Source organism: Vicugna pacos, chromosome 20, assembly GCF_048564905.1.
Source record: "Vicugna pacos chromosome 20, VicPac4, whole genome shotgun sequence".
In the NCBI taxonomy this organism is placed as follows: domain Eukaryota; kingdom Metazoa; phylum Chordata; class Mammalia; order Artiodactyla; family Camelidae; genus Vicugna; species Vicugna pacos.
This window is the reverse complement of record NC_133006.1, coordinates 14,277,047-14,289,435: the sequence shown is the minus strand read 5'-3', so window position 1 is coordinate 14,289,435 and position 12,389 is coordinate 14,277,047. Positions and strand designations below refer to the sequence as shown.

The window sequence follows — 12,389 nt, the reverse complement described above, 5'->3', positions numbered from 1 at the left end:
ACAGCCAACAGGAGTTTAAGGAAGTAAGACAACTAAATGTACTGTGGTGTCTTGGATGGGACCTTGGAACAGAAAAAGGGACATTAGGTAAAAACTAAGGAATGAGTGTAGGTTTTAGTTAATATTATCAATACTGGTTCCTTAATTGTAACAAGTGTACTGTGCTGAGGTAAGATGTTAATTACAGGGAAATTGGATGTAGGGTACATAGAAATTCTCAGGACTATTTTCACAATTTTCTGTAAATCTAAAATTATTCTTTTTTGGTTTTTGGTGGGGGATAATTAGGTTGGTTTGTTTGTTTTAATGGAGGTACTGGGGATTGAACCCATCTAAAACTATTCTAAAATAGTTTATTTAAAGAAGTAATTAAAAGAGGGGAAGGTATAGCTCAGTGGCAGAGCACCTGCTTAGCATGCTTGAGGTCCTCGGGGCAAGCCCCAGTACCTCCATTTAAATAAAAATGAATCAATAAACCTAAAAAAAAAAGAAGAAGTAATTAAAAGCAACTCAAGTGCCCACCAATAGATGAATGAATAAAGAAGATGTGGTATATACAATGGAATATTATTCAGCTATTAAAAAAAGAATGAAATCTTGCCATCCGTGACAATACAGATTGAACCCAGAGGGTATTATGCTAAGTGCAACAAGTCCGACAGAGAAAGACAAATACTGCATGAGCTCACTTATATGTGGAATCTAAAAAATAAGACAAATGAACAGACAGAACAGAAACAGAATTGTAGACACAGAACAAACAGGTGGTTTCCAGAAGGGAGAAGGGTTGGGGGAAGAAAGAAATAGGTGAGGGAGATTAAGAGGTACAACTTCCAATTGCAAAATAAATGAGTCACAAGTATGAAATGTACAGTGTGCTGAATATAGTCAATAACTATGTAATATCTTTGTATGGCGACAGACCGTAACAAGACATCGTGGTGATCATTTTGAAATGTGTAGCAATACCGAATCACTGTGTTGTGCAACTGGAACCAGCATAGTGGTATAGGTCAATTATACTGTAAAAACAAACAGACAGACAAACTTATAGAAAAAGAAATCAGATTTGTGATTACCAGAGATGGGGAGTTGGGGAAGGGGAATTGGATGAAGGAGTCAAAAGGTACAAACTTCCAGTTATAAGATAAATAAGCACTAGGGATGTAATGTACAGCATGATAAATATAATTAACACTGCTGTATGTTATATATGAAAGTTGTTAAGAGAGTAAATCATAAGAGTTCTCATCATAAGAAAAAAGGTTTTTTTTCTATTTAACTTTGTAGCTACATGAGATGTTGCTATTGTGATAACCATTTCATGATATATGAAAGTCAAATCATGCTGGACACCTTAAATGTATACAGTGTTGTATGTCAACTACATCTCAATAAAACTGGAAGGAAAAAAATTTAATAGCAAAATAATAAAAAAAATCTCTAGCTGGAAGCTATTGGCATGAATAAAAAAATAAACAAAAATTTAAAAGTAATTAAAATACATACCTTGGAGATATTTTTCTATGAGTGTATGGAGACCTTCCTTATGATTTGTTATAGCTGCGTAGTATTCCACTATAATTAAGTCTCATCATTTATTTATATCAGCTCTTTTTTTATTGTTTCAATTTTTTAATTAAAAAAATTTTTTTCAGCTCTTTATTGAGGGTTGTTTCCAATCTACTGTACATATGTCATCTTATACAGTGGAAGTATTTCTATAGGATAAACTTTTCTATAGTTGGATATTGGGCTAAAGAACATATACATTAGTAATTCGGATACACATTAAATTCCCCTCCATAAAGGTAATACCAGTTTACACTCTCACCAGCAATATGAAAGTATGTATTTCCCCATCAATGCAGTTTGTGGTCAGATTTTTGCATATTTCTGATATGATGGAAGAAAAATGGTTTCTCAGCATCTTTGTAATTTGCATTTCTTTTACTGCAAGTAAAACTGAGCAAATATTCATGTTTTGCTTGCATTTTGTTTTCTGTGAGCACTTTATAGTCTTTGCTCATTTTCATACAAAGATTTTGTATTTTTTCTTAGAAAATTCTAGCAGTTATTTATATTTTAGAGATTTGACCTTGTCTGCCTAGGGGCTGCAAATGTTTCCCTTTATCATTTGTCTTTCCACTAGGTTTTTAATGTCTGCCCCGAGGACTCTGTCCCTTCACTCCAGCAGAATCCCCCTCTCCAGGCCACCTGCCCTCCTCCCTCACAGCCATGTCCCAAAGCTCCTCTAGTTCCTCACTCTTCCTAGTGACATTTGACCTCTTGGTGACATCTGACTCTATACTGAGGACTCCTCTTCTGTGAAAATGACATTTATTGTATCTTTTGTTGACTCCAGGGTTTTCACGTTCTCTTTAGGACATAGAAAACACAGAGAAGCACACAGAAAAAAACGAAATTCACCTTATATTCCACCTCCTAGGATAACTACTTCCTGTTTATCAATGCATATGCCTGTCTGTATGTGTTTATCTACAAAATAAGTTTCTTAGATGTATCCAGTTCCTTTGGGAATCTGTAACTGCACTTGGATTTCTCCTTGTACCTATTCTGTCTCCACAAGGAGATGAACTTGAGGTGCTGACGTCGAGGGGACTCTTCTCCCCACCCCCCGCCCTGCACACCCCCACAGCAGCCTCACTCCCTCGCTCTCCCAGACCCCTGGCCACGTTTCTCCTGCCCCATCCCCACCATCTCCAAGCTTAACCGCTGCCCACACTCCTGCCAGAAACATCAAACTCTTGGTTTCACTGGGTCTTCAGAACCACCTTGGTGGAAACCTGGGCTCGTCAACCTACCGGCCCCAAACATGCTGATTTCCCTTCTATTAGTGAAACCAGTCAAGAGGAACATCCAAGACTCGCCCAGGCATTGTTTCCAGCCCACGTCTTGCGCACACCAAACATTTCCCGAATTCACCCCCACTCTGTTTGGCGCCCTGTCCTCACGCATACTCTTCCTCACGTGGACTCTGTCCCCTCCCTGCATCAGGTCTTCCCACGATCATCGTTTGTCACGTGCTGCCCATCCTCTGCCCCAGCGCACCTCCGCCTTCCCTTTCATCCCGAGTCCCTCTGAAGTCCTCCCCCTTCCCTGGCGCAGTCCTCCCCGAGGCCTCCTGAGAAGCTGCACATACACACAGCCCAGGCTCCGCGCTGGCCGGGTGCCCCGGACTTGCAAGGTGCCAAGCACTTCCCCTGGCAGCGCATTTATCTCTCCGTATTGTAATTTCCTGTTTACTCCTGTCTCCCAACTGACCGTACACCCAGGGCAGGACTGTCTTTGTCACTGACGTATTTCGAGTGCCTGCACGTATGTATGGACACTAAATAGGCTTGTTGATCAAGGAAAGGGATAACTCTCCCGGCCAATGTGACCACTCCCCACTTTGAACCTTCAAAGCTCTCCATCAGGGATGCCTCCTGGAGGGCCACAGTGGCCCTGCTGGAAATGGTACGCTCTTGGAGACCCAAGATGTGCAAACTCCTTCACCTTGGCTGTCCTCCCACCACCTTCTTCCAACTGCCACCGAGGTGCTCCCTGAACCGCAGTTTACTCATCGGTCCAGAGAAGGGAACGCTTGGGGAAAATTATAAGAACTTACCTCCAGTGGTACTGGGATGTATATTCCCCCAAGCCCACAATTCCAGGTCCACCAAGCATTCTTGGGATGAGGTTTTTGATCCCTTCCCTCATAGTTTCAGAATTCCCTCACCAAGAGAGATGGGGGTGAAGGAGGGGAGGGAAGAGGCCAGCCTGGGTTGGGGAGAAGAGAGATAAGGAGAGTTTGGCTGGGCCCTTCTGGGTCTGTGGCTCAGGGGGCAGGCTGTGCTCCCCCGGTGGCCATGGAGGTGGTGTGGCCAGGTCACCTCCACATGAGTAGCTTCCCTGGCCTTCCTCCTGTACCTGTCCTGTTCTCACTTCCCAGATGCCAATCTCATCCCTGGCACAAAGCACTGTGGGGGCCAGAGAAGGGAGGGGAGCAGAAAGAGGCCAGCTCTGGACACCCAAGGAAAGACTGAGGACAGAAAGGAGGATGTCCCTCATGGGAGAGCTAGAAGCAAGAGGCCTGCCGCCCCCCACACCATGATCCCTAACTGTTAGGCCACACTGCCTTTACTTCCAGAAGGCCAGAAATTGTAGGAGGCCGGGAGGAAAGAGAGGGCAAAAGATGAAGAGAGGTAGGGAAGTCGAGGTGAAGGGGACCAATACATGCTCCACTGTTATAAGAATGATATGCAGAATAAAAATAGGATGCAGAGGGTATTTTGCCATATTTCCTTTAGCTTTCTTCATTTTTTTCTTTTTTTTAAGGGATAATACATTACAGAGACAGCTATAATCCCCTCCCCTACCTGTGGACCATCATTTCCTGTCCCGTCTCCCTTAGAGGGAGCCATTCTCCTGAAGTCCTGTTCCTACTCTTACTATATGGGCATATGCGGGTATGGATCCACAAAAATATATACTACTGCTCTTGTGTTTGAAATTTTTACCTATGTGGTATAATTTGGCTTTTCCCACTTGGTTTTGTCTTAACATCATGCTTTTGAAACTTATCCCAGTTGATACAAGAGTTAGTGTATTCATTTCATCTGCTATGTATCTTTTTTTTTAATTGAAGTGTATTTGATTTACAATGTTGTGTTCGTTGCTGGTGTACAGCATAGAGATTCAGTTATACGTATATGTAGATATTCTTTTTCATTATAGGTTATTACAAGGTATTGATTATAGTTCCCTGTGCTGTACAGTGGGATCTTGTTGCCTATCTATTTTATATGTAGTAGTTTGTATCTGCTAACCCCAAACTCCTAATTTAACCCTCCCCTCCTCTTTCCCTTTGGTAACCATAAGTTTGTTTTCTATGTCTGTAAGTCTGTTTTGGTTTTGTAAATAAGTTCATTTGTGTCATTTTTTTCTTTGAACTTCCACATGTAAGTGATATCATATATTTGTTTTTGTCTGACTTTATACTATTCCATTTTGATTAAGTTTATGATTCTGTTCTTCTGTTGGACATTGAAATTGTTTCCAGGTTTTTTTGTTGGTGATGGTGGTGGTGAGTTTTTTCAGTTTTTAAATTTTTATTATTATTTTTTTTTTCTCAAGGCTTATTTGTTTATTTTTATTGATGTATAGTCAGTTACAGTGGGTCAGTTTCTGGTGCACAGTCTTTGTTGTTGCTATTACAAAAAGCATGAATGGACATCCTTACACACGTCTCCCTGTACACATCTGTGAGAATTCCTCTAGAGCCATACCTAGAAGTAGAATTGCCAAGTTCCAGAGAAATGTGTGTTTCCTGCTTTCCCAGATATTGCCACACTGCCCTCTAAAATAATTGTGTCAATTAACCCTCCATGCAGTATTCCACGGTTGTGAAATTAGAGCTTTTTCCAGAGTTTGTACTTCCCTATAAGCTAGTGTGGATAAATAGCTTTTCATATTTATGGACCAGTCATGTTTCCTCTTCAGGAAACGATCCACCACAAATCCTTTGTGGGGGTATGTGGGTGTGTGTGTATGCATGTGTGTGTGTCCTTCTCTTATTGATTATAACAGTTCTTTATTTATGATTGACACTAAATCTTTTTCAGTTATGTGGCTTGCAAATTTCTTCTCCCAGTCTGTGGGGGACTGGTCTTCCACTTTGTCGCAGATGTTTTTAATGGAGAGTTTTTGAGTTAATATTGAAGCTGGGTGATTGCTATCTGGGGGGCCATTATACTATTTTCTCTGCTTCTTTGTAGTTTTGAAAATTATATTAACAAAAATTTTTGTAAAAACCTATAAAACAAATAATTCTCTACTCTCCAAAATTCCTTCAGATCAGCTCCTATATACATAGTTTTACTTTCCACATTTGGATCTCTAATGCTACTGGAATTTATTTTTGTGGTTGGTGTGCCAGAGGATCAAATATTCTCTTTCCCTCATGGATGGCCAACTGTCCTGGCTCTATTTTTGACTCTGAATGTCCCTTCTCCTCTGACCAGAAATTTCCCCTCTGCCCCAAGTGTCCTTGGGTCTCTTTCTAAGCTCTCTATTCTGTTCCTTTAGTCACTGTCTCACATCTTGCTGCACTGTTTTAATTCCCATGTTACCAGACTGGCCAGAATGGTATCTGTAGAGCCAGATGGATTTTACCCTCTTCTTTTTCTTCTTCAGATTGACTTGGCTATTCTTGGCCCTTTTTCCTTCCATGTAAGTTTTATGATCAGCTTACCCAATTCCAGAAAGGAAAAAACCTAATACTGTTGGGTTAATTGGAATCGCACTGAATTTCCAGATTAATCTGGGGGAGAACCAACATCTTTCTAGCACGATAGCTTCCTGCCATTACCTGGGCACATCTCTCCATGTGTGAGGTCTTTTTTTGGTCCCTACATAAAAATTTTCTTTTCTCCATTAGGGTCTTGCTCAGTCTCTGTTAGATTTGTCCTTGGGACCCACGGGGTTTACTGCTCTCCGTGCCGCCCCCTGATATCAGCTGTGCCAGGCATGTCCCTCCTCACCCCCTCCCCCAGCACCTTCATCCAGCCTTCCTCCCACTGTCCAGGGAGCAGCTGTCTTGCTCCAACAGCTGACTGTTCCTGTGAGGCCTCGCCGGCATGGACAAGGCGCCCACCTCCCGCCTTGGGACCTGTCAGCTGAGTCCGGGGAGAGGGACAATTGTTTCAGTGGGGACAATGAGCTGCATTCTACACAGCACCCCCCCAACCCCCGCCAGAGCAGCTGTCCTTGTGGGCAGGGTGGGGCCCCACCTGTCAGCTCTAGTTGCTTTTTCAGGACCCATCCCCTTCCTGGACCCATTTTTTCTCTTCGGGTCTTATGATCCTGTCTAGTGTGTGTCCTGTGGCCCAATTGCCTGTTCATGGGTCCATCATTGCCTGGAACTGGTGGGCATAGGGATGGTGGTCATTGGTAAGGGACTGTCCCTCTCGAGGGGAGGAGCGTTCTCTCAGTTGTCACCCCATTCAGGCCTCAGATCCTCACAACAGCCCCACTCAGGGTCCCAGGCAGAGAGATGCGAGGATAGGTGACAGGCCTGAACTCCCAATTCCAAGCTGGAATTCCGCCCTGCCCGGCCGACTCCTCCGATGCCTGGCTGGCCTCCACCCCTGCTCCTCAGAGCCTGCTCCCCTCAGCTCTCCCTGCCTCTTCTCAGAGTCCTTACTTGCGGGTCAGCACTGCCCTCAACTCCCTGTAACTGGGAAGGGCTGGGACCAGTGCTGATTCCCCAGGGGTGATACGGGGCGCCAGAACATGGCAGAGCCAGAGCCCAGGCCTCCATTGCTTCTTTGGGTGTTAACTGAACCCCAGCGCCCACTCTCAGTGGCTGTTCACAAGCCTCAGGGTGCCTCGTAGTAGGCCTCTAAGGAGCAGCCAGTAGGGCTGGTCTCAGACATGGGGTGCTCTGGGAGGGAAAACCCACAAATGATGGAAGGAAGGAAACTCTTGTTTATTGGACACTCTCTAAAAGCCCAGCTCTGAACCTAGCAATCTCTCGTCTCTTGATCCTGTCAGAAGCAGGTTCTATAATGATTCCCATTCTAGGGAGGAGGGCCACCACACAGCACAGCTCCAGGGGTCACTCCTGTCCGCAGTGGTGCAGCATGCCATCTGGTCTGCCCAGGTATCAGAGCAGCCCTGCGTGGGTCCCAGAGCCAGCGTGTGAATCCAGGTCGGCGTGACCATCGGGGGCACGCTGCATCTCCCTGCACAGGTCAGAGCAGAGGGAGCAGCCCGTGTGGTAGAGAGCTCTGGACCCCTGGATGGAGACCAGCAGAAACAAGTGGGAAGGACCGGAGGCCCAGTACTCACAGGGCTCATGAGAACCCATCAGCTCTATTACAGCTGTCGGTCTGCCTGTCTGTTTATCTGTCACGCTGCTGACTCTTGGACGCGTGTCCTGTGTCCTCGGCACCGCGCACATGCTTTTGTTAACATGAATGACCCAATATACGATGTCTGTGCATGGGGGTGGTGGGGGTGCCCAGGACGCATCTGGGCAGCCCTGAGAATCAGGGAGTGGACCAGGGAGGAGGACCTCAGTGGTTATAAGTTGGCACTCAGATACTTTAAAAAAAATTAATTAACTTTTTGCAGGGGGAGGTAATTAGGTTCATTTATTTATTTTTAGTGGAGGTATCAGGAATTGAACCCAGGACCTCCTGCAAGCTAAGCACACACTACCACTGACCTACACCCTCCCCCTCCTTTTTTTTTTTCAATTGTCTTTGAGGAACAGAAGATTTGGCCAATTTCCTTCCCAGCCAGTGGAGGGTTGAGGGCAGAGGTCAGGGCCATGCAGGCAGGATCCATTACACGAGGCTAAATCAGGAACTAGAAGGAACTGCTCTCTGGCAGCTTTGTTACCAGAAGGGATGACTGTCCTTCCAGGAAAGGCTGAGGAAATCCTTAGCAGAGCTGTAGGTTTTCTGCCTTGGGTCAGTCAGGCCAGGGTGGGGAGGGGTGGGTGTCGGGTGGGTTTAATCCCAGGTAAGGATGGGAAGGAGATGAAGGGAATTAATCCCAGGAGGGAATGGAGGGGTGGGGGCGGCTAGAGAATAAACTAAAACCAGATCCAGGCCCCAGACCCCTCCCCGACCTCCCTTCCCAATCCCTTCTGCGGTTTCCCGTTGTTAGGGGAGATGGCATCCTGTTTCCTTTACCTGCTCCAGGCCCTTGGAGCCCTTCACTGTTTACTCAGGGCAAGGATGGGACAGGAGTCTGGCCCCAGGCCCAGGGTCCAAGGATCTCACAGCTGGAAGATCCCACAGCAGCAGAAACTGAGCTGGGAGGGGTGGAGCACGACTCACCCAAGGCATAGCTACTTCAGATCTGGGGCAGCACTTGGTGGGATGTCCATGGTTCCCTCGAGATTATGTACTTTGGAGAATCCCAGAGAGAACCTGACTTCCCCTCCTGTAGGCTCAGTGTGGTCATTTCCTCCCCTCTAAGTGGCTCTGTCCAGGTGTCCTTAGGGCTCCCACACACATCCTGGGAATGTGTTTGGATCCACAGAGCTCTGGGGCTCAGGAGCACAGGCCCCAGGATAAGCAGGCCTGGGTTGAATCCCATCACAGAACCTTTATTCATTCTTACAACAAATGTCTATTTGCTGTCTAAGTGCTGGGGACACAGCAGAAGATTAAATACATATGCGTGCCTACTCTCATGGAGTTTACACTAGTGAGGGAGGCAGATAATCAGCAAGATAAGGAAGGAAGATATCTGATGAGATACAGCCTGTCAGAAGGATTTGCTGAGGAGATAAAGCAGAGGTAGGGATGGAGGGAAAGCAGCAGGAGATGGGGTAGAGGGAATGTGCTGTTAAATAGGATGGATGGATAATGTTTGGGCAAAGACTTAAAAGAGGTGCGAGATGGAGCCCTGTAGATAACTGGAGACCAAGCCATATAGGCAGGAGCAATAGTAGGTGCAAAGGCCCTGGGGCAGAAGCACATCTGGCACAGTTAAGGAGCAGGAGGCCAGTGTGGCTAGAGAAGAGTGAGAGAGGCAAGGACTAGAAGTTGAATCAGGAAGCCAGGGGGAGGTCAGACATCCAAGGCCTTACAGGTCACAATTAAAGCCTTTGACTGTAACTCTGAATGAAAAGGGAGCCATTGGACAGTTTCAGCAGAAAAAGGACAGGCTCTGACTCATGATCTTATAAAGATCATTCTGGTCATTGTGTGGAAAAGAGAAACAGAAACACCAGTTAGGGGACTACTACAATAATTCAGCAGAAAAATGACAAATGCTCAGACAAGGGTAACCAAGGTGGCATTGGCGAGAAGTGGTGAGATTCTGAATATTTTGGAAGCAGAGCCACCAGGATTTACTAATGTGGGTAGTGATGTGATGTGATGTGATGACTTTGAGGATTTTGTCCAGAGTAATTAGAAAGATGCAGTTGCCACTTACAGAGGTGGGAAAGCCTGAGGGAGGGGCAGGTCTGCGGGAAGTGTCGGGGAGACCAGGCCATTTACCTGCTCTGTGACTGTGATTCAGGATAAGTTGCTTAACCCCTCTAAACCTCAGTTTCCTCATCTGTACAAAGGTCATAATAGTCGCTCCCCTGCAGAGCGGTGGTGAGAATTGAGATCATGAATTCACAGGCTTGACGCATATACGAACTCAATGCACATCCCACCCACAGCCCAGGGATGACACCGGCCATCACAGCACCTCAGGAGGGGACAGAAAGGAAGGGAAGACACCACCTATACATCTGTACTCTAGCTCCTCTCCCCGCTTTGTCCAGGTAGAAAGGGGATAGACCTTTTTGACAAAATTAGAAGTTTTCTTTCTTCAAGGTCTTTATGATTCGGGAGATGGTGATAATACTAATGGCAGATGGTGGTGGGATGATGATAAACAAACATATGCCCATGACCTTGCCCTTACTTTCATGGCCATTATTCACTTTCATGGCCATTATCTCATCTGAGTCCAGCAAGGCAGAAATTATACCCGTTTTATGAAGTAGAAGAAGGAGGTATTTAAAAATAAAATAGGGGAAGGATATAGCTCAGTGGCAGAGTATGTACTTAGCATGTACAAGGTCCTGAGCTCAATCGCCAGTACCTCCATTAAATAAATAGATAAATAAACCTAATTACCTCCCCTTCCCCCCTAAAAAATTGAGTAAAAACAAAATAAAACAAACCCCGGTGGTCTCTACCTCAATACCTCGTGGAACTTTATTTAATCTTCAGGGGGGAAAGTGGGTGAAGATCTTTGGGTCCTGACGCGGGTATCTCACTTCCTGTCCCTGAGTGGAAGTGCCGCCCAGCTGTGTCCAGCTGGGCCCAGCTGTGAGATGAACTGTGACCCAAAATGCCTGTCCTGGTCCTACTCTGTCTGGGCCACTCTGAGCATGCCCAGTGTGTGGGCTGCAGCCTTACTGCTTCTGAGGTTTTGGGTCAGTGGGTCTCATATACTGTCCCCTTCTAGTTACTCCTTCCAGTGACTCCCAGTTACTGAGGTAACAGACCAGGGGACTGGAACCCAGGAGAATCAATGTGCCTCAGATCACACCATTAGAAAGGACAGTCTGGTTCCAACTCTGAGGTCTGCACCCAGTGGGAAGAATTCCTGCATATGTTCCTTCCAATGCTTCCAGCCCAGCTGCCCCCTCCCCTCCATATACCAGGTGCCAGAACACAGCTGTCTCTTCCAGGCTTCCCCAGCCCAGGCAAGCTGTCCTAGGGTGGGGCTTAGCTGGGTGGGACAGCCCTGGAGAGTGTCCAGTGAGACTGTGTCCCCCGCAGGCAAATTCAGCCAGACTTTGATGCTGAGCAGCAGTTCTGACTGGTGAGAGCTGCTGCCTGTCGGGGGGGTGGGGGGGTGGGGGGGTGGGAGACTGCACTGGGAGCGTATGAAGTGTCAGGTCCCAGTGGATCAAGGGCCCTGAAAAGAAAACTTAGAATTGCCCAGGGAAGAACTCCTGCTGGATTGACGGAGAGGGATTAAGGACTCCCAGGTGACTGAGGGTGTGCATGAGGAGGGGAAGTTTCAGGGGACAGTAGGAGCCCCTGGAGGCTGAGAATGGTGAGCTGTAGGTCTCAGTTCCTGCTTTACTCTTGCCTTGGCTCCCTGTCTCCATCTGTGCTATGGTTCCTGCCCCAGCCACCTTGCCCAGAGAAAGGGCTTCAGGAAAGCAAAAATGACCCATGAATTGAGATCTGGGAGTGGGAGGGCGTAAACTGAAAGAGGAGGCTTAAATCTTGCCCACCCCATGTCTTTGCCAGGTGAGGAGGAAGCGGGAAAGGCAAACCTAGAGTCTGGATCACCTTGAAAGTCACTGCCCTGGCCATGCCTGCTCCGCTGCTTCCGCTGCTGCTGCGAACACTGCTGGCCCGCCTGCTGCTGCCCGCTGTCCGCCTGGCCCGCCGGCACCTCCTGCCCTTGCTGCGCCGGCTGGCCCGTCGCCTGGGCTCCCAGGATATGCGAGAGGCTTTGCTGGGCTGTCTGTTGTTCATCCTCAGCCAGAGACATCAGCCAGATGCCGGGGAGCCCTCCAAAGTAGCCCGCCTAGAGAGGAGGGAGAGGCTAGCCCCCCAGAAATAAGGCCATGAATCCTGGGAGCAGCTGTATCCATCAAAAAGCTTTCTTTTGGAATAAGACGTCCTGCCACCATCACTGACTGCAGCCTGCCCAGTGGGCCAAAGACATGGTGGGGGACTGAGCATGAGAAGGGTTTGTCCAGGACACGCCTCCCTACTCCCAGCAGAAATGACGGGTAGAATGTTGTGCATTTAGCAGAAAATCAATCCTTATCCCTCCCTCCCTGCATTCTTCTCAAGAGCTTGTCAACCACCTCTGGCCTCTGGGAGGAGAGGAATTGACTG

The 12,389-nt window shown here is 46.9% G+C and overlaps 1 protein-coding gene across 1 annotated transcript; it reads left to right on the top strand.

Annotated features, from left to right (window-relative positions):
• The first annotated feature begins 11,853 nt into the window (after positions 1 to 11,853).
• MYMX (myomixer, myoblast fusion factor) lies at positions 11,854 to 12,108 on the top strand. Its single transcript, XM_031688361.2, has one exon. The coding sequence runs from the start codon at positions 11,854 to 11,856 to the stop codon at positions 12,106 to 12,108; it is 255 nt and encodes an 84-aa protein (XP_031544221.1).
• Positions 12,109 to 12,389: the final 281 nt, after the last annotated feature.